Source organism: Geospiza fortis, unplaced genomic scaffold, assembly GCF_000277835.1.
Source record: "Geospiza fortis unplaced genomic scaffold, GeoFor_1.0 scaffold909, whole genome shotgun sequence".
Classification (NCBI taxonomy): Eukaryota; Metazoa; Chordata; class Aves; order Passeriformes; family Thraupidae; genus Geospiza; species Geospiza fortis.
The window spans coordinates 785829-809877 of NW_005054520.1; the positions used below are offsets into that span (position 1 = coordinate 785829).

A 24049-nucleotide genomic window follows, 5' to 3' on the forward strand; every position below is an offset into this window, starting at 1 on the left:
AAAGAAGGGCGATCGAGGCGGCCGAAAAAGGCACCCCGGAAGAGCCAAGCTCCATTAGGGCCTTGTCTCCGCTGAGTCTTCCCGCGCACTCCGGCTTCCCTGGGACTGCTGCCGGAATATTTGCCTGTTCTTAGAGGCTTACATTGATAACCAGCAGATGTAAACGTGGCCTGGGCTTAGAGAAGAGACTTTATCTCAGATCTGGAGTGCCCTAGTAAGTTGTGTTCTCATGGAGACAAATAACCCTGGCGCTGGCTTCCTCCTCAGTCCCTCCCTTGTGTTTATCTTTTAACTCTGCCGTCCCCATCCCGCTGGTCTGTCGTGCTCCCGGAGGGATTCCGGGAGGCACCGACGGGAGGTGGGTGCAGATGATTGTCCGTGCATGGAGGCGCCGTGCTCCTAATGAGGAGCCCAGCTGTCCCTCTCCTTCCTAATTCTCAGCTGCCACGGTGGATGGAGAAGGGGGGGACAGGATTTCGAGTGTCCTGGGAGTCTGGTTTGCAAATCAGAGAGCCTCTCTCTCCGTCGCATTTGGCTAACTGGGAATGGAAAAGCATGAAACCTTCCACCCTCTGTCACAGGCAATAGTGAGATGGTTTCTTGTTTTTTCAGACCCCTTTTTCTGAAATCTAGGATAGCAAACCTTTACCTTCTCCTCCATTGTTCCAAGTTATCCTTGTGAATGAAACATAGAAATGGAGACTGGAGTTAGTGCATGGCAAAGCTAGAAATGTTGGCAAATTTGCCTCAGCTGTTGTTGGCAGACTGCTGTAGATGGCACCTAATTTGCTCATTTGCAGTCTAGAAATGGGTTAAAAAAAAAGTTGAAAATATGCCTTCTAGGCCTCGAGGTGACCAGGGAAACTTTCTGTGATGCTGACATGGAGTTTTGGTGGGGTTTTTTTTCATTGGTTGGCTTTTTTTTAGGGATCCAGAAAGGTAGCATGACCTTTTGTCAGACTGGAGTTTTGGCTTGATAAGAGTTACTCCAAGATAGCACGTGGATGTCTGCAGCTTTATTAATTATGGCAGCTTGCATTTTGAGCTGCAAACCCCTCGTGTTTTTTACATGATACTTGTAGCATAGTCTTTCTCAGTACCTTTTCACCCCTTTGTCACTGGTGAGGAGGTGCCAGCAGTGTTTGTTCCCTGCCTCGGTGGCACTGCTGTCCTTCAGTGGGCTGATCACAGTTTGGGGCTGGCTGTGGGGATTGGATTGTCCTTGTGCAGCAGCGAGGTTTCCTGTGCGGCAGCGAACCTGTGGCACAGGTTTCTCGTCAGGCTCCGGGCTGCAGCCTGTCAGTGTGACACCCAGCACGGTGCCAAAAGCTGTGCTCTCCCGCAGGCTTCCCCGCTGTCCAAGAACGGGGGATTGTGCTGGGATAACGCAGCGTGCGTGGGGCCCCCCTTGTCCGCTGACAAATCCCTGCCTATTCTTCACTGTTGCTAGGGCCAGTGATATATAAAGCTACATGGGGGGAGAAAATAAAATCAAGGGAAGCCATTGTCTTCTCTGCTTATGGGGAGCACTATAAAAAGACTGTCTTGTGAGGCGAGTCACTGAATTAATACAACTGGAGTTTGACAGCGATTGTTGTTTTCAGAGCGGCTGTATTCTCTTTCTGATCTGTTTCTTCCTTTCTGAAAAGACTTTGTAAACCTCTCCAGCAGTTGAATAAGTTATCCTGAGTCTTTAAAAATAAATTAAAAATGGGACTTGGGCTAGAAAATATATCCAGTTCCAAAAAACCTCTGCTTGATGAGTTCTCTCTAAAAGGAAATTACAGCATAGTTGCAGGTACTTTAGCTTACATCTCCAAGGAAAAAAAATTAAAGATAGTTCTGGTGGGCGTGCCATATGGTAACATGCTTGTGTTAACCTCTGCTGGCAAGACTTACATAAAAAAGGAAGCTAGATGAAAACCATTTGTTTATAAAAGGAAAAGATTCAGATTTATTATTGAAGTTCTGAAATTGTCTTTTCTTTAAAAAAAACCCCACAGAGCCCCTATCTTTGGATTAGTGAATCCCTCCCTGAGGTTTCCAGCACAGGCTTTTTTAATCAAGAGATTGGTTTAAGCAGTTGTTGCCTGATCAGCCTTGCAAGGGCGAGGAGCTGCTGGAGGTGAGTGGGAATGAGTGGCTGTTGTTGGGGGCATGTGTTTTGGTGTGTGAAGGCCAAGTTAACTTGTAAACCAAACTGGGGCAAGATGTGCTCTTCCTTCACTGCCTTGTTCTACAGCACAGTGGAGTCTGGCAGCTGCTTCTGATGCTCCACATGGTTTGTTGTTTTGTTGTTGTTTTTATTTTAATTGAAACCATACTTTGTGTGTAAATATATGTACAGAAGCTGTAGTGAGGTAATACCTTTTTCCCCCGACATCTCTTCGAGATGAGTACCAGAATCAGGGCTGTTGGGTTTGTTTTGAGATGGTGGGGCCTTCCCAATTCCTCAGGCTGCTGCTGCTCTTGGAGAACATTAGGGCTGTTTGTTTTTGTCCCTTCCTCAGTTTCCCGAGGTGCCAGGTAGCTGCTTCTTGTCCAACGCGGGCAGTGTAGCAGCTGAGTGCTTTGTGAGTGCTCCTTCCATACTTTGGGAGAGGTGTTTATCTCCTCTCCATCAAGGACTCGCCCAGAGGACCGGTAGGCACTCCTAAACTGGAATTTGCTCATGGAAAAATCAGCGGGTAGGCATTTGCAGACTGTTAGAAGTAGGAGATACAGGGGACATCCACGTATTTCCTCCGCTGTGTTTCAATGGATTTGTTTACTTCAGTTTTATCTTGAGGAGTGTAAGGCTACAGTGGGATCAGGGCAGAAGCTCTCCACACAGGGATATGTTAACATAAAATCAGCTGCTTACTGCTGCAATTAGTGCTGTGTCCAGTTCCTGGTGGTGTTGGTTTTTTTTTTTTGGGTTTTTTTTTTGTTTTGTTTTTTTTTTGGTGGGTTGTTGTTTTTTTGTTTGTTTTGTTTTTTTAAAGTACCAGGATTCAGAAGTCTCTCGCGTTTTCCCACAAATAAATTGGAGAGAGAACTGTAAAGCTATTGCCAGCTTCCCAAATATTTTTTTTAAGCCTTGGTAGCAGTAATTTTGAATTTCGAGGAAAGCAGAACTATTCCGTAGCGGTGGGGTTTAAACGGAATCAGCTGTGACAATCAGCTTACAGCCAAGTAAAACGTGGGGTTTAGGGTGTCACATAATGGAGTGCTGCTGCCTTATCAGTGAGCTCGGAGGCAGAGAGCGAGGAAGCTGCTGCCTGGCTTTTATTTCTGCAAGACTGAGTCTGCCTCGGAGTCACAGAGCTGTGCAGACCAGTTCGGCCTGGGAGATGTCTGCACTTGGCCTGGCACTTGGAAAAACACCGTTTGCCCCTGCTGCTGTGTTTTAGGAACACATAGTAGGTGAAGTGAGTGATTGTCTCTTCTAAATGTTGTTAGATAACTCCTTCTCAGGTAGAAAGATTCGTTTGTAATGGAAAAAATAGCTAAGGAAGAAAGGCATTGTTCAGTGTGAAAGTTGTGTTTACTACAGCGCAGTGATGTCCGGTCTTAATTGCTTCCTAATTGTTTGCTTTTATGCCACGATTGTTTTCCCCTGTTTGTCCTTCCCTCTGTGTAAGTGAGCCAATGCCACTAGCTGTTTGCAGGGAGGAGCGGTGGAATGAGGTTTTGGGGGTGATTTATGTGCTGGAGAGTGGCTGGGATTTTCATCGTTATCAAATGCCTTTGTCACCTTTTACTTGCAGACAGGGCTTTGGATTTAGGGCCTCTTTGTGGCCACAGTTCCACCTGATGCTGTCCTGACACATATGTAGTCTTTTTTATCTTGTTTGAAAAAGGATAAAATATTGGAAGCATTTGTCCACCAGGCAGCGAGTGGCTGGAGGGTTGCAAGAGGCTGACACAGTGAAGCTGCTTGTTTTTCTTGGAGAAGTAAATAACTGCATTAAATTTGGCCACTTTAAGTCTTCCTTCATAAGCAGTAAGGCAGATCTTGCTGCCAGAGCTATCAATAAGCCTGTGACCCACAAATCAAGCCTAAATAAACCACAGGATGTACTTTGTGATGCTTTTAGCATTTGTAAACTAAGCCGCTTCCTATTGGAGCCGAGCTACAATGAACTGGCTGCTTGGCTTTTGTTCTTTTTTTGGGCTTTCTACTCCTTTTAAATACACAAGGAGCCTGTGGGTCATAAATTCGGCTGCTTTTTAATCTGTTTTAAGTATAACAGTTATTTTTCACGGACTTGGAAAAATTCCTCCAGCCTTTACATGTCATGACGTGGTATTCTGAGGATCCAGTGCTTTGCTTTGTCATCTGTGTACACAGATCTGTCCCAGGGCACTGCTGCTTGGGTAGATACTTTGGGGAGGGGATGTGAAAGAAGGGAACGAGAGCTGAGGATTTGCATGTATCCATGCGGCTTCAATTGGTTCCTGGAAAATAAGTTTGAAATAACTTGTAATTTCTTAGTGAGCTTAGATACAAAGCGTGGTGCATCTCTGTTTGCTTCAGGGCTTGGCTTCCCATTTCAAATCCGTAGCCTGAGTCAGCAGTCAGTCAGTTGATGGGGAGGAGATGGTAATTTTGGGTGTCAGTCCCGCCCTGAGGATTCATCAAGGTAACAGTAGTTTTTGCCTTGCGAATGTACTTTGGTGCTTCTAAAAGCAGCCCGTGGAAGCGAATTCACTCACTCTTCTTGTGTCTTTTTTTTCCCCCCTGAAATCCAACTGTGGCCTTAGCTTCTGGTCTCAACTTTGCTTCTGGCTTTTTTTCTGGTGTGTGAGGACACTTCTACCTTGCTCACCCTCTCTTCTCTTCTTCTCCAGTTCACAGCTGATCTTTGGCAGGAATCCATTCCTTTTTATGTTCTTACATACCTGAAGAGATCCAGCTCGTGATGTTCCGCTTGAGTTTTAGTTGAGGTTTGCTTGGGTTTTTTTGTTGTCATCTGTCCTTGCACCACTTCATCTTTCAGTGTGGTCACTTGCCTTCGGAGTTAATTGCTTGTGTCCTTGAGATGCTGACGTACAAAATCTTAATCCCTTCCCCACTTGAAGGAGAAGATCTTGCAGATAAGGGCTCCTAATGCCTGGATTTGTTGTCTTTATCACAAGTCTAATTCCTTTCTTTATGACAAAGGGAACAAATGAGCTTAGGTAAGCTTTGGTAAATTCCTCTTTTGCTGGAAATTGAGACAACTGAGTTTTGATATGGAAATCATTTCAACCCAAATACTGATTGAGTGGGTTCTCTATTTTGAGCTTAATGAAATAACCTGTATTTTGTTTCAGTAGCTGGTACTTTAATTGTGTTTTTCCCACCTTCAGTAGCACAGGCCTGGTTTTGCTTGAATGGATTAATTGTTTTAGGGACTTGCTCAGCGTTCTGGATCCAGGAATCAGAATGGCGTTATTCTGTCTTTTACTTTATGGCCACAAAATACTGCTTTTTCAAAAGCTGAGGTGTACCTTTTAGGAAAAACAACATCTCTAATGTCCCATTAGTAACTTTTGTGGTTGACAGCTTTTCTTAAAATTCCTTGCTGCAACTGGAGTGCGAAAAATAAAAGAGGAAAAGTCTGAATATTTAAATTCATAGAACAGTTCAGCTTACTTTGGGCTCAGCTGTCAAATGCTTAAGCTTAAATAACTTCAAAAGAAATGTGCTCCTGTCTATGTAGGAGCAGTCATTCCCTCTCAGATGCTTCAGACCGGGGAGGGGTTTTCCTGATAAGATACTTTGGAAGAGATAAGCAAATCTTCCTGAAGATAGTTACCCATGGCACGTACAGGATTTTATTAAATGTGGGGGTTAAGAAATACTTGGGAGTGAGATAATGCAGTGTATTTTTGGAAAGCTGTTAGATTATTCACTGCTGCCTCCTGCCCATTCCTTCTTCCTGTTGTTCTCTGTGTCATTTCTTGCCTCTAGTGAGTGTTAGTTCCTGGGTGCAGACCCCTTTTTGCCTATAAATACATCCAAGTGCAAGTGTAACCTTCTGTCTCTGTTGGAGATTTTCTGTTGGGAAGTTGCCGAGTATTTGTCCTTTGCTACGTTCCTGTCCTCAGCCTGTTTTGCGTGGGGGTTACAGTAAAGGGCAGCCTTTTGGAAGCTGTTAAAGTGACTCTTTCTCCATGAAATTTAGTTAAATTTCTCCTTTAACTGCCTATTCCCTAAGCACGTTAAGAGATGGTTCTTTTTATTGTGTTTAAAGGGATTGAAGACTGTCTTAAACTCTTGAGTGAAGCCTTTTTTTTTGTTCCTTTAGAAATGCCCTGATGGGATTTCTTAGGTTGTATGACTAGATTTGCTTTAGTCATTCATTAAGCATCAGTTTCCAAAAGCACTGATCAGCATTTTGGGAAGCCATCCATGTTCTGAGGCATGTTCTCCAAGCACTATATTTGGTGCACAAGTAAGGATCTACATCATCTAATTTGATGCTAGAGCCAAGCTTTTATTACTGCAATTTATCACCCTCAGCGGGTTGTGGATGGCTTTCTGCAAAGCTCTGCTTCCTACTTGTAAATGTATTTACAGGGTGTGACTGTTAGCAGCAGCTTGGGACGCAGAGGGCATTGTGTTAGTCATGGGCAGACAGATAATTCAGCTGAACCTCAGGAAAACTGCCAGGCAGGTGCAGCAGCTGGCTGTGGGGAGCAGCAGACACCTTTGGTGTGGGATGCTGCTCCCTGCTCATCGCATGGAAGAAGTGCTGGAGTAAGGGAATCACAGGTATCACACATATTTCGTTATGGTTCTTCGGTGAGTTGCTCAGTTTTATGTACAGGGAAGGGTAGATTTAAAAAAGAAAAAGGTGGTTGTGCCCACGGAATGGTGTATTAGGTAGATTCCTGCAGTAAAGAGGATTGAACCTTTGTGGAAACTAAACTTGGAAATGTTACTGGGTGAAGTTCTGACTTGAGCTGGAGTTTATACTGTGCCCTCCCTTTTGAGTGAGCTGGTGGTAATTTACAGAAATAAGGGATCCCCGAGAAAGGAGGGGAACATTAGTGGGGAAATTATGCTGTTAGCTTGCAGGGAGCTTAATCAGGGGCTGAAATGTCCAAAATAGTGAACTCCATCTGGCAGGATAAAACAAGAGTTGGAGAAGGAGTACTTCATGTTTGCCTTCTTCAAAGCTCCAGCAGCCCATGCTATTAAGCAAGTACTACGTGAATATCAGGATACTAGAAGAAACATATCTAGTTTGGATTGTTCCTTACACTGCCACGAGGTGTGTGTCTATGTACACAGTAAATGTTAATATTGAAATAGATGGGGGATCTCAGTCTGACTGAAAGGGCCCAACAGAACAGCAAAGACTAGTGCTCACCTTTCTTAAAAAGATCAAGTCTGTTTGTAGTAAGCTTGAAGTTTGGTGGGTGAAGACAGTGTTGTGTTTGCCTCAGGGTAGTCAGTGGATTCCTGGGAGTGTGCAACAAAATGTTTGGGATAATCTTGATCCTCTGATGCTACAGGATTTCAAATGGCTGTCAGGAGGAGGAGAATGCGCACAGGTACTTGGGTCTCTGCTGCAAGCTTCTTTGCTGCTAATTGGGGTGAAAATGTGTTTCAAGTTTGGTGGTCATAAGGCTCTGGGACAAAGTCTGTGGGAGATTTGGGAGTGGCAGTGCAGTGGCATCCACAGTTTGAGGAGGCTGCAGGTGTAGTGCCACGGACATGTTCCAGTTCCTGTGCTGTCCCCCTGTCTGCCTGCCTGTCCCTGCAAGTCAGGAGGGCACGATTGCCTGGAGAACCTGGATCCAGGCTTTTCTGTGACACACGCTGCTGTTTGTGGCTCTGGCCTGCCCCTCTCTGTTAGTCCTGCAGGGAACAGGGCAGGAGAGGTTGAGTCACTTCCGCAGCCATTGGCTGCCTTGGGAGTAGTTTAATTGTGCTTGGAGTGCGCAGACAGGGCTCTGGTAGTATCCAGGGAGGGCAACTGTGACTTGCTTTGTTTATTTTGAGGGTTTTCCAGGAGATGAAAGTGTAATAAATGAATGTGTTGTAAATGAAACAAGGGAATTTATTTTGGTTGGAAGCATAGCAAACTGATGACGGTTTCCCGGTCATGGGATGGGGTTCTGGATGCTCGCTTGTTCCTTGCACTGGGAATTGTGGCTGCTTGGGAGAAGGGTTGCATCCAAGTGGGTAAACAGCAGGAACGCCATTGGGTGGAGTGGTAGCACGCACCAGTGCTGTAGCACAACACCTCCCCCTTGTTTACAGGCACTTTGTCAGCCTGCAGACGGAAAAGGGAGGCAGGGGGAAGTGTGGATGCCTGGCTTGGCTTGAAAACAGGCTGTGGCCACCTAACATCCTTGTGGGTTTGGCACAATGTGCTGCTGCAGGGGGAGTGAGGGCACAGGGCGCAGTAGAGCCACCGCCCTCCCAAACACGCTGAGCTTGTCCCCTGCTCACAGCTCAGCCAGCAGAGGTTTCCCTTCAGGGGTGTTCTGGTGCGTTAAAAGTTGTGCTGGACCAATCCCACATTGGCTCGAAGTCACTGGCTCTAAACTGTGTGCGTACAGCAGAAAAAAAAGCATTTTAAGAATGTGGATGTGTAAGGGTTATGTCAGCTTTAACACTGAGGGGTGGTGGCTGAGGCGAGCAAAAGCAAAACTGTTCCTTAGGGCTACCTTAAATAACTTTCTCTTTCCTGCATGTGAATCATCTGATAAAGGGCTGCTCTTGTAACGTGTCAGGTCTTGTGTATAGTGGGACCTGTGTTTTTTAAGAGCTGTTCATGAGCTTGTGCCTTTTTCATCTGCCATCCTGTAGGGATGCCCAGTCTTTGTAGACAGCTTTTTTCCCCAGATTTCAGTCCCCACCTTGATGTGTAGAGAAGGAAAAATTTCATGGAAACACTGATTTCCCTGTCAGTACTCCAGTGGAAGGAGGAGGTACCATACCCCTTTTGAGAAGCATCTTCAGGTTCAAAAACCTCCAGAAAATTCAAGTTACTCTGTGGTGTAGCTAATAAACAATGAGCCCCATGTGTTCTGTTCCTATAGGAATGACCATGTGTCTGGGGAAGTTTTTCAATTTGCCAATGATTGCTCCTTAAACCAAAACAAAAGCTCTAGGCCTGGAATTGCTTTCAAACCATTGCCTGACCCTCTGGGAGAGCAACTGTGTTGTGTAAGGAGTTGGCAGCTCCTAGCTGCTTCCCAGAGCTGCTGCATGGAATGCATCCTGAATTCTTGCCTTGCTTTTGTTACCTGCAGATTCAAGTGGCTGGACTTAGACAGGCTTCCTGCAGTGAATGGGAATTGGATTGGAAAAAGTTGACTTTTTGATGCTGTAAGAACTGAAGGAAGCAATGCTTTGCCCTCACACTGTCTCTCTTCAGAACAGAAATGTTGTGACTGTTCAGTTTTATAAATAGAAGTGCTCAAGTTCAATCTCATCAGTGCAGATTTTGAACGTGTTCAGCTTAATTTTACCTGCTGTCCTTCTGATGCTGTGGTTCTCATAGGGAAAAGGTGTTTAAAGGCTGCAGCTATTGATTTCATTGTCAAAAAGTAGCTCGAGCTTTTATTTTAGTTTCTGTGTTGACATGTTGGCTGGTGGAAACAAACTGCTCTCACTCTCTGATGTTTCTATTCTTAGCAGGATGTTATCATTTGAAGGCCTGTATTATTGTTTAAAGGCTGGAAATGTTTGCTTTTCTGGAATTTGGGTCTTGTCTTGGAGTGTTTCTGTGTTTAAAAAGAGGCACAGCGGGAGAAGGGAGACAAAGAAGTGCCCAGCTAAAACTTGGGGGCTTCTCTGATAAACTCACTGGTTAGCCTGTGGCAGTGAGTTGCTGCCTCAGTTTCCCTGTGTAATGAGACACTAATGATCCCTACTTCAAAGGTACTTTAGGAGCATTAATTGATGCTTCTGAAGGTGCTTGGAGATGAAAAAGCAGGAGTTAAAATAGAAGTTTCCATGCCCTGCGTGAATGTTCTGTGCACGGTTTTGAGTTCAGCTTTTTGAGGATCTCTTGAGCTTTTCCAAGTACTTTGAAGGGTTTATTTCAGCCTGGCCGTGATGGTGATGGCTTTGGGGAGGCTCTCAGTGGTACAGCTGTGCTTCCAGGAGTTAGTCACGCACTCCTTACCCCAAGGAAGGGGCCCTCAGCATTAGGGGGCAATTAGAGGAATGTAGGTGGCAGGTGTGTGCTGAAAATGCTGCCACTGCACAGTTCTGTGCTGAGAGCAAGCTGTGAAGGGGTAAGTTTTATGAATAAATAGCCTAAACTTACCTGGTTTAATTCAGGTTTCCCCAAATCTGCGGCAGACTTGGTGGAAATGGTTAAAAATCCCTGCTGAAGGTGTCTGTGGACAAATGGTTGGGAGTGAGGAGGTTTAAGCTAGGCCAGCCCAAGGGCTTCTCCTGGGAGCAGTTACTGGCAAGTTTATCAAGGGCTGAGGTTGGGTATTTAAGGTGCTTTGAGCACAGAACATCTGCCAGTGCTGCCTTTGAAGCTGAGATGAGCTGTTTGAGGCAGTGTGGGGTGAGCAGAACACCTCACATTTTGCCTTTCTTCTGGAAACATCCTCTTACCATCCTGAGACAGAGCAGCCTGCAGAAGGTGCATCACAAAGCCCACCTCCTGCCAGCGGATGAGTGGCTCAAGTGGCAGCTTTGGAGGAAATGTGGTGTTGCTGGTGACGTGGCTGCGTGGGCTCCTGCTGGTGGGAAGGGCTTGCCAGCCCTGCGCACAGCCTCAGCCACAGCTCCTCATTCAGTGCTGGGCCCAGCTGCAGCTGGCACTGCTGGGGCTGCAGATCCCTGCAGGAATAGAAGGGAGAAATCACTTGCTAGGAGCAGTGCATGTGGCAGGGAAGGGAGCAGAGCATCCTTGGAATACCTTGAGAAGTCCCTTCTCCTTGAGAGGCTGCATATTGGTTGTGGCGCGTTGTGGGGATGGTGCAACCTGCTCTGTGTTTCATAGCCTCCTTATGTCCAAGGAAAATGGCATCTTCACCGGTTTCTCTGTCCCCTCTCGCTTCTGTGTTAATATGAAGGAGAGCTCAGAGACTCTTAACAAGAAAAGGCAGGTGCTGCCTACTGTCCTAAAGCGTTTGAAAACCTCGACAGAGTTGGCTGATTCCATGATGGAATGTAGCTGAAAATAGAATGTCACATGCGACCCAGGCGTGGATGATTGTGTGTATTGCTGGCCAACAGGCAGAACTCTTTAAAAGTTAAACTTTTTTCACTGATTGCTCAAGAGGTTAAGGAAATATACCTGGGTCAAGACAACTTTCTGAATTTGTCACGTCAAACAATCGGCATAATGGGAAAAAGTAATTTTTTTTTCTTGTTAAATAATACGAGAGCTTCTGGACTAATAAGGTAATTGGAGTACTGTTTAGTAATGCAATATTTTTAACCAAACTTTCCAAGAAAAACCACATCCTGTCAAGATGGAGGCTGCATTAGGGTGTCCCTGAGCTGTGTCTCAGGGAGTGTGTTAACTGGCTTGGGCGAACTGCATAAATGCATGGAATTCTGATAATTTATTGCCAAAATTGCAGGTATTTCCATAGCACGGGACAACTACCAGGCTGCAGTTATCCTAATGGCTTTTCCTTTTGGATGCCTGCCTGCCTTGCCTGTGAGACCGTTTCCTGCTGGCTTAGGGTGCCTGTGCTGCGTTGGAGAAGCAGGGATCAGAAAGGTGTTGGAGGCAAAGATGGAAGGGCTCCCTTCGAGCAGTACTTCATTCTGTTGTTACAGCCTTTGGCAGCTTATGGGAAGAATCCCCCTGTTTCTGAGAAGGGGGGAGCAGGGATTAAATGCTACCTAAAGCTTTTTCCAACATGTTGCATTTTCTGCTTCCTTGACTGTGGATCTGTGCAGGGTATTCAGCAGATATACAGTGACTTGGTTTGTTGGCTGGCAGACTCACAGGCTGGGGTGGGTACAGTGAATTCCTACCCAGAGTGTCTCAGAGCAAACTACTTACCTAGGAAATTCCTTCACCATGCTTTCCTTGTGCCCTACACCCAAACCCTCGTCCCTTTGTTGGGCTTACTCTTAGTGCTAAAATACAAACAATAATGGCTTGGGTTAGTTATTTCATAACCTTTTTCCAGGTTGTATTTAGCTCGTGCTGGGTTCCTTTTGCTTATGCTGACACATGTGGAAAGATAGTGATCTCAGTCTCTTCTGCTCTCCAGATGTTTTAGGTTGTATTTTCACTCCTCATGTTGGCCAAGTGCCTCTGAAGTGGCTTTATTCCTGAAAAGACAATAATTGGGTTTAAGTAAAGCAGTCAGTCAAGAGATTTGGGGTTTTTGTTCCTTGGGTTTTTGTTAGTTTCTTCTTTGTTCAGAGCTGGTTTGAGTCTGGCCTGGCACCAGGTGCAGATGGCTGGAGGGGTGGGAGGTGACAGCAACTCCCTGAGCCACAGAAGCTTCTCACTCCCACTGGGAGGCAATTATTTAATTCAGGATTTGTGTCTGGTATCCTGGCTTAGGGTGAGGTGCAGATGCCTAGGAGCAGCTAGAAGTGTCCTGTAACAGACCAGACGGGAGCAGGACGTTCCCTCCTTGTCCTTCTGGCTCCTGGTTGCATTTAGCTGCAGGCTGTGCTGGTGTTGCTGGGGTGTCCATGGCAATGCTCATGGCTGTGCAGCTCTACCATCCCAGGATCCCTGGAAGTCCAGCCAAGCCCTTCTTCACAGCACCCAGGAGCCAGGATCGCTTCAGAGGCCTGTGGGAAGAGGAGGATGGTGTTCCTTTGGAGCCCAGAGAGTCAGAGCAGCTCTGGGGCCATGGAACAGAATCCCAGGATGGTTTGTGTTAGAAGTGACCTCAAAGGCCATCTTGTTCCAAACCCCTGCCAGGCACAGGGACACCTTCCCCTAGCCCAGGTTGCTCCAAACCCCCTCCAGCCTGGCCTTGGACACTTCCAGGGATCCAGGGGCAGGCACAGCTTCTCTGGGCATCCTGTGCCAGGACCTTGAATAAAGAGAGACAGCCCTTGCACCCCACCTGTAAAAAATTCTGTTTGGTCCTTAGAGAGATGGTGAAACATTGGCCAAGTTTTGATATCAAGGAATGAGATCTGCATAGTGTTTGTGATGAGGATTCTGCTGTCTGGGTTTCGCAGCTTTCCACTTGCATTGGAATTCAGAGCTCAGTTTGCCCATTCTGACAGAACTCTTATCTCAGCTCATACATGAAAATACTCAGAAATACTGACTCATTTGACACTTCCCTGCAAATATTTAATTCTACATGTCATATTACTGACATGCTGGAGGCTTGTGTGCCATCCAGGCTCACTGCCGTGGTTTAAAATTCAAATGTCTAAACGTTTTTCCTAAGCCAGTCCACGTTCTTACAAACAAAATTTTAGGTAAGGAAGTGATTAGGTCAGAAAATGGTTTAAAACAAGTCAGAATCCCTGCTAGTTGGGCATCCCAGTTGTTGGTAAATACCCTGTTGCAACATGAAAATACGTGAGTGGGTGAAGTATTTAGTGTTAATCCTGTCCTTACCCAGGGCTGGTGTGCTTGTTTCCTTTTTGCTTCCCGTTCCAAAAGGTCTCTAAAGATTTCCTCTCTTTCTTGCAGTGGCAGTCGCTCTTCCAAGACCTTCAAACCAAAGAAGAATATTCCCGAGGGGTCTCACCAGTACGAGCTGCTCAAACATGCTGAGGCCACGCTGGGGAGCGGCAACCTGCGCATGGCCGTGATGCTTCCAGACGGGGAGGACCTCAATGAATGGGTGGCAGTTAACAGTGAGTCACTGGCCTTTTATTCATCACAGGGCTGTTGGAAGTGGGCTGACACTTGGGGCAGGACAGCTGTGTGTCCCTGTCTGTTCCTGGAGAAAAGAGGAGTTGGGGGACCTTGCTTTCTACAACTTCCTGACAAGGAGGGTGCAGCCAGGTGGGGCTTTGCTCCCAGGGAACAGGGGCAGGGTGACTGGAAACAGCCTCAAGGTTCAGGTTGGACATCCGGAAGAACTCCTTCATGGAAAACGTTGTCAAGCATTGGAGGTGTTGGAGTCCCCATCCCTGGAGATGTCCAGGGGACAGCTAGACATGATTGTCAGAAGGTGGGGATCAGCCACAGGTTGGACTTGATGATCTCACAGGTCTTTTTCCAGCCTGAATGGTTCTGTGATTCTGATGGGGTCTGTAATTTTCCTGAAGTTAGTTCCTTTAGTGCTTACCAAGTTTTGAGCCTTTGCTCTGGTAAGTCTCTGATGTCATTCTTTTAACTTCCTCTAAAGCTGTTTGTCCAAACTCTGTGCTTTCAGGCCAAACAATGATGCCTAAATTAGTGTTTTCTAATTGCTTGACCTTGTTTCCTCCTCCTCCCTCTCCCTGCTGCATGGATTTTGCCCTCTGCTCCTAAAGAATGGAGTCTCCCTTTGCACTGTGCACTTGTGGCTGCCACAAGCTCTGTGCCCTGTCTGGGTGTTTGCTCATCTTTTGCCTCTCAGGCTTGATGTGCTCCAGTGGTGGTACAGGATCGATTGTGCACTGCAGTAGAAATTATTGCTTGATTTAAATGTCCTCCAATTGTTTGTGTGGTTCTGCCTTTTTTCTTCTTGCTCTTTGAGATGTTTGGGAAGTGAAACTGTCCCACTGACTCTCACTTTCCTGTTCCCAACCAGTCATGTGGTGCTCTGCTGCTGCGCTTGCCACTGCTTCCAGGGCAGGCTGGAATTGCTGACACCATCCTTTGCAAAAGTTAATTCACACTGCATTGCAAAACTAGACTAGAGAAAAAAGCCAGCCCACTTGTGTGAGTAAGCATTGCTCAAGATGCTTCATGTATTGCTGGCATCCTTCCCTTTTGGTGGTTCCTGCACTCTGTGTGTCTGCTTTCCTGTGTGGCAGCAGTTTCTTCCCTTCCTGAGTGACTTGACTGCTGAACTAGCTGCAGTGCAATTAGTGTAATTAGTGAGCTGGTGAGGGGCTCCCTTCCCTCAGCATCCCTGCACCACACCAGGCCCCAGCAGTAGCTGTGAGCCCCTTCTGCTCACAGAGAGGTCTCATCAGGAGACAAAGTGTGTCACTTCAAGTCATTGCTTTTGCCCTTCTTGACCCTGAGAGCGAAAAACAAGTGTGCTCTGCCCTGCTGCTGCTTCTTGCTCTGCTCTCAGCCTGACTGGTGTCTTAGGGAATGATTTGATGGGCCTGTGGATGTTGAGACTTCCATGTGTGGGATTTGCCATAATCAGGCATTCTGTGGGAGCCTGTGTGGGTTTTCTGAACATGCTTGCCTCAAAGCAAGCAGTGGGCTGTGGTTTCTGCTGGGAGCAGGGAATGGACACTTAATTAACAGTTCCTGTGGGCACTGGAGAAGCCAAGGCTGGTGTCCTGCATCTGCTGAGTAGTAGCTGTGACTTGCTCCAGTGACATTTGCCTAATGTTGGCTGTTTATCCTCTGAAAAATACCTGTAGATAAAGTGGGTTTTCAAAGCTGATTGCAGTGACCACAGTTCCTTGTGACAGAATGAAAAAGAACCTTCTCCTTTAACAGTTTGGAGTAATTAACTGAAGGAGTAACTATAACTGCAGGGTTAGATGGGCTGTTAGGAGGAAATCCTTCCCTGTGAGGGTGGAGAGGCCCTGGCACAGGTTGTCCAGAGAAGCTGTGGCTGCCCCATCCCTGGAAGTGTCCAAAGCCAGGTTGGACAGGGCTTGGAGCCATCTGAGATAGCAGGAGGTGTCCCTGCCCATGGCAGGGATGGAACTGGATGGTCCTTAAATTCCCTTCCCGCCTGAAGCAGTCTGGGGTTGTATGAGATGTTCTTGGGAAAGGTGGGCCTTGGGAATACAAAGCCTGAGGGAAGGCACTGACACCTAACGAGTACCTGCTCTCTCTAGTTGGAAAGTTTATGCTGAAAATCTTTCTTGGATTCCACACTTGCCAGTAGAATTTGGGATTGTAATAAAATGCACCAAACTTTCAGGAAAGGAAATGACTAGGTTTTCTCCTTTATTTTTTGTCTTCCAACTGAAGATTTTGCTGCAGTGAACAATTAAATAGCTCTTGCTGGAGGCTATTCCAGAAAGTCGGTGGTTGCATTCTACATCTCTTTTATAATGGATCTTAAAAAAGCAACGGAGTTTTTCCCCAAAAACCATTCCAGAAGCTGTGCTTTACAGCCTGGCCTGTAGGAATCTTGTGCTGCAGAGTGCTAACAGGTGGTTTCCATGCTTTCCAGCTGTTGATTTCTTCAACCAGATCAACATGCTCTATGGAACCATCACGGACTTCTGCACGGAGGAGAGCTGCCCTGTCATGTCTGCTGGCCCCAAGTAAGAATGTTTTTCTCACACACTGGTGACTGGGGGCACTTTTTGAGATGATTTTTCATTTTAAAGCTTGAGACCAGCTGAGAGGAGTGCCAAGGTTGGGTGGCAAGGATGTGAAATAGAAGAAGGATTTGAATGTCTGTTAAGTGGGTGGGAAATAGCAAGATGATATTTTTTGGTCTGTGTTCATATTTGTTTGGTGTTTATTTTTTTCCTTTAATCTGGGAAGTAAATTAATTATCAAAATTATTTTTTCCCTTCTTTGTTTTTCTGAAACATTAATGAGAACTTCTTAAATGAAGATTTAAAGGTTTTATATGCAGGCATTCCATTGGGGCAAAATGTTCCTCGTAGGCACTGTAGAAATAGAAGATGCCTGAATAAGAATCCCTGTGCCCTTCTTGGATTTTTGCTTATGCTTTTGTTGAGACATCCAGTGTTTCTGCTTTTCCTACTCTAATTCAGTTTGTGGTTTTGCTCTGGCACCAGAGCAAAATCTTGGCATCTCAGATAAGTGTTGATATTTTTCCTACATGAATACCACTTAAATCTTGGTATTAGGGCAGTACTGGGTGGTGAGAAATCCTGCTTTTTCATAAATCCAGACACATGGTCCATTTGGTGTGTCTGGGATTTTTGCATGTTTTCTTACATACAGTTTTAAAATGATTTCAGACCCTGTGATTTGTTGCTGTTAGAAAAATGGGGTTTTTTTTGTCCCATTGTGAGCAGCACCTTCATAATCCCTCATCAAATTTGTTTATGGTGAAAATATTCTCCCAGCAGTTGTTCTGACAAAACCAAATTTGCTAAACAAATTAAGAGGACAGATTTATCAGCTAAGCTTTGCATAAAACCACGTGTGTGATCTGTAGCATACAAACCCTGTGGTTCACCCGCGAGCTGGTGTTGTCACACTCCCCGTGTTGGGTGTGCTGGGGTTTTTCAGCACCGTCTTTCCAAGGTGATGCACCATGTGCAGGCCCGTCAGGAGTGGCTCCCTGGTGCTCAAGGCCAGCTTGTCTCACCCCAGGTACGAGTACCACTGGGCAGATGGCACCAACATCAAGAAGCCCATCAAGTGCTCCGCACCCAAGTACATCGATTACCTGATGACCTGGGTCCAGGACCAGCTGGATGATGAAACGCTCTTTCCTTCCAAAATAGGTGAGGGGGTAACTGCAGCTGAGCAGGGCACTCAGGTTACACCTGCACAGGGACACTCCAGGGGTGAAAGGTCTCCTCAGTGCTTGATGTGTGGGGCAGGTTTGGGAGGTTACATTATCTGTCTGCATACACTTACCTTTGAAGGTGTGTTGTAATGCGTGAACTCTGACCCATCTGTTAGTGCTCCTAATAAACACCTGTCACAATTCTGGGTGCAGGAAGTATATCTGGTGTTTTATTAATTTTGTTTAGAAATAACATCAGAGGGTCTTAGACCCTTGTAACCAGTAACTGGCAGCTTTTTGTCACAGAAGGAATATCTGGTTGTCGTGACAAACTTTCAGGCCTTATGTCCAAAGCAGCTGAATTGCAGCTTTGATCTTAAGTTGATTTATTTTTGCTTGGTTTTCTTCAAGTGAAGATAAAAAATAGATGTTTTAAAGAGGCTTGCTTCTGAAAAGCAGGAGGGAAATAATGACCAACTAACAGTTTGGGAAAGATAACGGGGGGAGGATCTTTTAGTTGCCTTAACTTTGTAAATAGTTTCTGAGGCTTTTGGCACATTTTCATTGAGCTTCTTTGGACAAAACCGTGCCTTCAGGGAGAGATTCAGAGGCCACAAACTAAGCAGCTAAGTATGAACTTCCCGTGTGCTGCAGCAGGCAGAGGAGGAAATGCCATGTACATGTGTGCAGGGCAGGCTGCAGCAGGAGCATGAGAACATTGATGGTGAGGCCTGCAAGCTTTGGTGAGGTCCGGACTGGCTCCAGAGCATCCAGAGCCTCTGGCCTTCGGAAGAGGCTTGGGGAAAGGCTGCAGGAGAGCTAAGCTGACTGGGGAGATGGGTAGGTGAGGAGGAGCTAGGCAGGTTTCCTCTTTTCAGAGGGTTGATACAGATCTTTTTTTAGCCTTGGGAAGTGCCACTGAAGAGTTCATGGCTCCCAGCAGCCACCTGCCGTTTTACAGCCGGTTTCAGTAAAACCTGTGCAGTGACAAAGGTCTGCTGTTGGAACTGATTCCATCTGCCCTGGCCTGTAGTGGCTTTCACAGCAGACAAACATGGCCTGGCAGTTGGAGAATAAGCCCTCTATTTCCTTCTCCCCAGGTGTACCATTCCCAAAGAACTTCATGTCAGTGGCCAAGACAATTCTCAAGCGTCTGTTCAGAGTTTACGCCCACATCTACCACCAGCACTTCGACCCGGTGATCCAGCTGCAGGAGGAGGCACACCTTAACACTTCTTTCAAGCACTTTATATTCTTTGTTCAGGTAAGGACATGGCAAACTATGTTCTCCCTTCCAAGCTACATTATCCCCCTTCCCTTGTGCAAAAAAATCAGCATCTTCTTAGGTTCCCTTCCTTTAAGGGGGAGAAGAAGCTTCAGGCAGTGGAACACTTGGGGTCAGCGAGTGGCAGATGGGCAGGGGAGGATGCAGTGGCCGAGCCTGGGCTTGAAGAGGGCTGAGTGCCAGATGAGCTCTGGCTAAAGGAGGCTTCTCACCTCAGCTGTACCCGCAAAACTCTGTGTCTTTCTCCTCATCCCTGTTCCAGGAATTCAACCTTATTGATAGAAGAGAACTTGCACCACTTCAAGAACTGATTGAAAAACTCACCTCCAAGGACAGATAAAAGGAAGAGGACTTCTTGGAGTCACTTGTTTCTTTAAGCGAGCTTGTGGTATTTGTTTTTTGTTAAATTTTTTAAAAAAAAAAAACCAAACAACAAAACAACCCCCCTGTGCTGTTACCAGTGACAGCTGAGATCTACTTTTCTGTGCTTTTATTAGGGGAAATCTTTTCTCTGTTAGCGATATGTGGTAAATAGCTTTTTTTTTTAATTAATATTGTTTTACTGTTGTTATTAATTGTGGAATTTCTAGCAGGTGCTGAGTATTTATTAAGGAAACGTGCTTGGTTGGGGGATTGACTCTGCTGGTGGATGGGTTCTTGTGTTGTGTCAGTGGTAGCCCATTCTCATGAAGTCCCTGGAAGACTTGCTTACATTCTCTAAGTGCCTTGGCAGACTCACTTCTGAGGTGCAAAGCACATACAATACTGAACATTGCTGGAAACAGAAAATATGTACTAACACCCAGACACTTACTGAAACTTGTTTTAAAAATATATATCTATGCTTACACTAGGAAAAAAAAAAAGCCATAACTTGCTGAAATCAGTGATCTCCAGCTTTTAATACAAATACTTGTCTTATTTTTTTAGAGATGAATATAGAATTTTTCAAAGCTAGATTACTTCTTAGGAAGAAAAGCAAAGTGCTTGCTAAAGTGAAACAGTGAAGGTGGTGTCAAAATTACACAGGCCTTGTGCTTAGCAAGCAGTTCCATGCCTGTGCCATGGCACTTGGCGCAGTTGCTTTTATTTTCTTAGCAGGAGAGCATCAGTTGGGTCAGCCAGCTCGTTCAGTTCCCCTAGCAGTTGCCAAATGAACAGGTAGTTTGCACAAATACAATTAGGGAAAATATTCCCTAGAAGAAATTGCACTGGGATAGTAGTAATAATAATAAGGAAAACCTGGCTTGAAAAATAACTGCTGGAAAGGTGTTTCTAAGTTAGGAATGCAAAGCCTGGCTCTGAGGAGGGGCTCTGGTGGCCAGTGTTTGCTGTTGGAGGAAATGTGTCTTGGAGGGGAGATAATTCCTGGGGCTGCTTTGGAGTCATGTTACTGTGATGGTGTTGTCCCCTGTTTAAAACCACTGCCCATCTTGAGGGAGCTCCAGCTGTTGGGAAAAGCAGCAGGAGCCGAGGAGGGAGGCCAAGGTGAGCACATGGCGGAGAAGTTGAGCTTCTGTTTTGCGTGTCTCGGCTCGACCAAAAACGCTGCGTAAAGTTGGAGCTGGCACGCAGGAGCCTGCAGGAGAGGTGAGTGGCCACGGGCAGCAGGGAACAGCTGAGCACAGAAGTGACTCCCTGGGGAGCTGCTGGGCTCCAGTGAGGGATCCTGATCTTCTGGCTTTTCCTCTGCCGCTATCCTCATGACAGCGCCAGAGCCACCCGTCTCCCAAATCCAATCTGCTCCATTTGGACACAGAGTGAGCAAGGCAGGAGCTCCCAGGTGCTAAACAGGGGATGCCTCTCGTTTCAGGGTGGCTCCTTGGTTTGATGTCCTGTGCCAGCAAGCAGCAGAAAGGATGAAGGTGTAGAAATGAGGATTTGTGTGGACACAGCAGTGCAGGAGTTCATGTTCCTGGCACACTTGTGCCCTAGGAGGGCTTAGTTCTTCTTGTTGTTGTTGCAGTTTTTTTCTTTTGAACAGCCAGTTCTAGAAATCCAGAGGCATCTGCTGCAGTTCGGCCCATCAGAATTGGAATGTATCAAAATGAGTCCTAGGTGGATAGTGTGTTTTTTTAATTCAGTATCTGGCAGTAGAAAGTCTTTGACCGAATAGTTTCTAGGCACGTAATAAAAGCTGGGAGATCATGATTTGCCTGACAGCTGTATGAACACATTGTTTAATTCCACAACACTTGAAAAGAACATCATTGAGGACGTGTTTGCAGTGGTGGGGATTTAGGTCCCCGTGCTATTTCTTTTTGCAGCTTTTCTGTTGTTTTGCTTCTGAAAGCTGTGGGACCAGAAGTTGATGTGTGTTTACACTCTTGGAGTAAGGGCACATGGAAATGCCACTCAAAGGAACCTGGATCGAGTGAATGTGTTTATAAAATAGTGCATTTATGGGAGGAAAAGCAGGGGCCACCCCCTGCCCCTCCAAATAAACCCCAGAGAGGCAAACCCTGCTCTGCTCCAGGCCTCCACTTTGGACTTGGAGGGGTGAGGAGCGCTCGGGCACAAAACCTCCCAGCTTTGGTCACGGGGAGCAGAAAGTGCCAGCAGGGTTGAACCAGGCTGTGCTTCCAGTGCTGCCTCAGGCCCTCCAGTCTGGTGGGGTCCCCAATTCCTGTGCTTTGTGGTGCTCTGCTGCTCCCAGCACATTGCATCTTGTCAGGGCTTTGGGTGGTGGCTCCTCCCTGGAGCTGGGTGGGGGCGAAGGGCCGAGCCCAGGGAGCCCAGCCAGGGGTGGATGGATATGGGATGTGTGTCCAAGTCTTTCCAGTCCCAGTCAGGGATACAAGTTACTCCAGCAAAGAGGAACCAAGCCACCGCCTTCTGCTGCTGCAGGTGGCTGAGGAGACAAAAGAGGTTCTGAGAGGCAGGCAGCCCATCTGCAAGTATCCAGTTTCTTTTCCTGCTTACTATGCAATGTAGAGCTTTGAACTTCTGCTTTTCCATGGAGATGGAGAGGAGCAGTGCCCTTACTCAGTCCTTGGGAACTGAGCCCTCTCCCAGTGTCCCTGACCCTCAGTAACCAGGTAAGGACACCTATTTGCTGCTATGGACTCAACTTACCTTTCAGATTGTTCCTTTCTATTTCTCACCCCTCTTCCTTTCTCCCGGGTCACCAGACACAGTTCTGCTATAAACACATCCTTATGGACAGCTGTGGTTTTCCTTGCTGCCCTCTCCTCCTCCTCTCCTGCCTGCCAGAGTGCTGTTCCTGTACATAACTCCCCTTTAGGTTGGATAGCTGAGGAGCTGCAGCACCAGCAGAGATTCCTTGATTTTTTTCCCCACTCAAGTATTCCCTTCTGCACCAGATCTCATTTCCTTCACTGCTGGTAGCAGTTGTCTCTTTTCCAATCCTTTACTCCTGAAACCACTGGCAGTTTTATGGATGCCCATCCTTTTTTCCTGGATATCTTCTCTTTTAACACGAGACTAACTTTGGTGATTTTCAGTGTTAAACCTCCTTCCCCTGCTTTTCTTACGGTTTCCTCTTGCCAGGTTCAGTTTGCAGCCTAGGAAAATACCCAGTTACCTTATTTTGTCGGGAGAACCGATTCCCCAGATTGTTCATAGAATATTGTATTTTTAGGGGAGATTAATTTTTTATAGCCACTGAACTATACTCATTATTTTTGTACGTTTGCAACTTGGGGACAATTTTTCCGAGCCGTGTCGCGGAGGGGACGTTTATTGTCGTGGCTGTTGGACTGCTTGGGAATGCTGTGCTTGTGTGGTGCAGGGGCGCGTGCCCTGGGAGAGAGAGAAGGATGCAATAAAAAGGTTTTCATGAAAACCAACGAGGTTTGAGTAAAAATGAACGAGGCTTCAGTAAAAGGCCGTTTTGGAAGGTCAAAAAAAAAAAGAGAAATTAATTCCGAAAGCGACACTAACCTTTCCTCCTCCTTGAGAATCCTGAAACATGTGGGACAAAACTCAGTGTAACGCGTGAAATGCAAGGAGAGAACCCTTACTGTGAGCTAACTGTGCCAATACCGCTTCAGTTTGTAGTCACTGATGGAGATTTCAGTTCTGAACAAGAACAGCTTCTGATTCAAAAAGAATAAGTTGAATGTCTGAAAACCCGCACCATGTTTATTTGAGAGTTGTAAATAATGTATACAGATGGTTGTATGTGATGGGGCAAAATATTTAAATCCTAGAGTTGTTTTTTTTTTTTTCAATAAGAAACTGAAGGCTGTTTATAAGAGAAAATAAATAGCTATGTTTGACCATGACTGTCTTTATTTCCTTCTTGGACTTGCTCCTCAATGGTCTCCTCCATGTAAATAGATTTTTCCCCTCCCCTTGTATTGGTCACATGTGACCAGGACACACCCCAGGGTGCTGTTGGCTGGTTGGTGCCACAGGAGGTGCAGCAGACTCCACCTTTGGCCCTGCCCAGCAGCACAGGGCCATAACTGCCTGGCTGCTGGTGCCCGTCCCCTTTGGCTCAGGATTTTTTCCTCGTTTACCTCGTTCTCCTTGGGTTCGGTGTCTGTTTGGGAGGTTTTAGGCTGTGATAGAATCCCACATTGGTTTGGTTTGGAAGGGACCTTAGAGCCCATCCCATTCCAGCCCCTGCCATGTGCAGGGATGTAGGGGGATAGAATATAACTAAATAAAGGTAGTATGGAAAGTAATCTTATCCCCTAAAGAGTGGCAGCGGGGTTAATTATTAAAGATTAGGAGCAGGCCTGACTTTAACAGGGCACAGCTGTAACCGATAACAAGAAGAGTGCTATAAAAGAGCGGGTTGGGTGGTTGAGGGGGTCTGGAGTCAGTTGGCTGCTGTGAGGACAAGGAAGAGTCAGTACCTAGAGGAGCTGCCTACCAGAAACATCAAGGAGGTACGAAACTCTAGCAATGTGGAACCTTTGCAATATAATGATGATAGAATTCTTGCAATATAATGACAACAAAGGGACAGCTCCCACTGTCCCAGGCTGCTCCAGGCCCTATCCAGCCTGGCCTTGGGCACTTCCAGGGATCCAGGGGCAGCCACAGCTGCTCTGGGCACCCTGTGCCAGGGCCTGCCTTCCTGAAGCAAAGAACTCCTTCCTGAAGCTGGCTATGTCTTCCCAATGATTTTCAGTAACAACCTCTAAGTTCAAGTGCCGGTGATCTCCTTAGAGCCAGCTCTCCTGCCAGTGCCAGGCCATTCTCGGAGGGGTTTTAAGGCATTCGGTGACCGGGAGGTGCCTTTGTCCCCTTTTCCCGTTCCCTTTGTCCCCCCGCGCTGGCAGCGGGAGCAGCTCCTGGCGCCATCGATGCGCTCTGCGCTCCTCTGCGGGCGCG

The 24049-nt window shown here is 46.4% G+C and overlaps 2 protein-coding genes across 2 annotated transcripts in view; both read left to right on the top strand.

The window, feature by feature from the left end:
* MOB1B (MOB kinase activator 1B) overlaps positions 1-22989 on the top strand; it is a 27034-nt gene extending 4045 nt beyond the window's left edge. Inside the window, exons 3-7 of the mRNA XM_031063663.1 lie at positions 13584-13750; positions 16195-16288; positions 17319-17452; positions 18558-18721; positions 19005-22989. Coding sequence (XP_030919523.1) covers positions 13584-13750; positions 16195-16288; positions 17319-17452; positions 18558-18721; positions 19005-19082 — 637 coding nt within the window. The 3' untranslated portion in view covers positions 19083-22989. The remainder of the gene's footprint in view (positions 1-13583; positions 13751-16194; positions 16289-17318; positions 17453-18557; positions 18722-19004) is intronic.
* Positions 22986-24049, top strand: part of DCK (deoxycytidine kinase) — a 7947-nt gene continuing 6883 nt past the window's right edge. The window contains exon 1 of the mRNA XM_005429070.2: positions 22986-23036. Coding sequence (XP_005429127.1) covers positions 22986-23036 — 51 coding nt within the window. The remainder of the gene's footprint in view (positions 23037-24049) is intronic.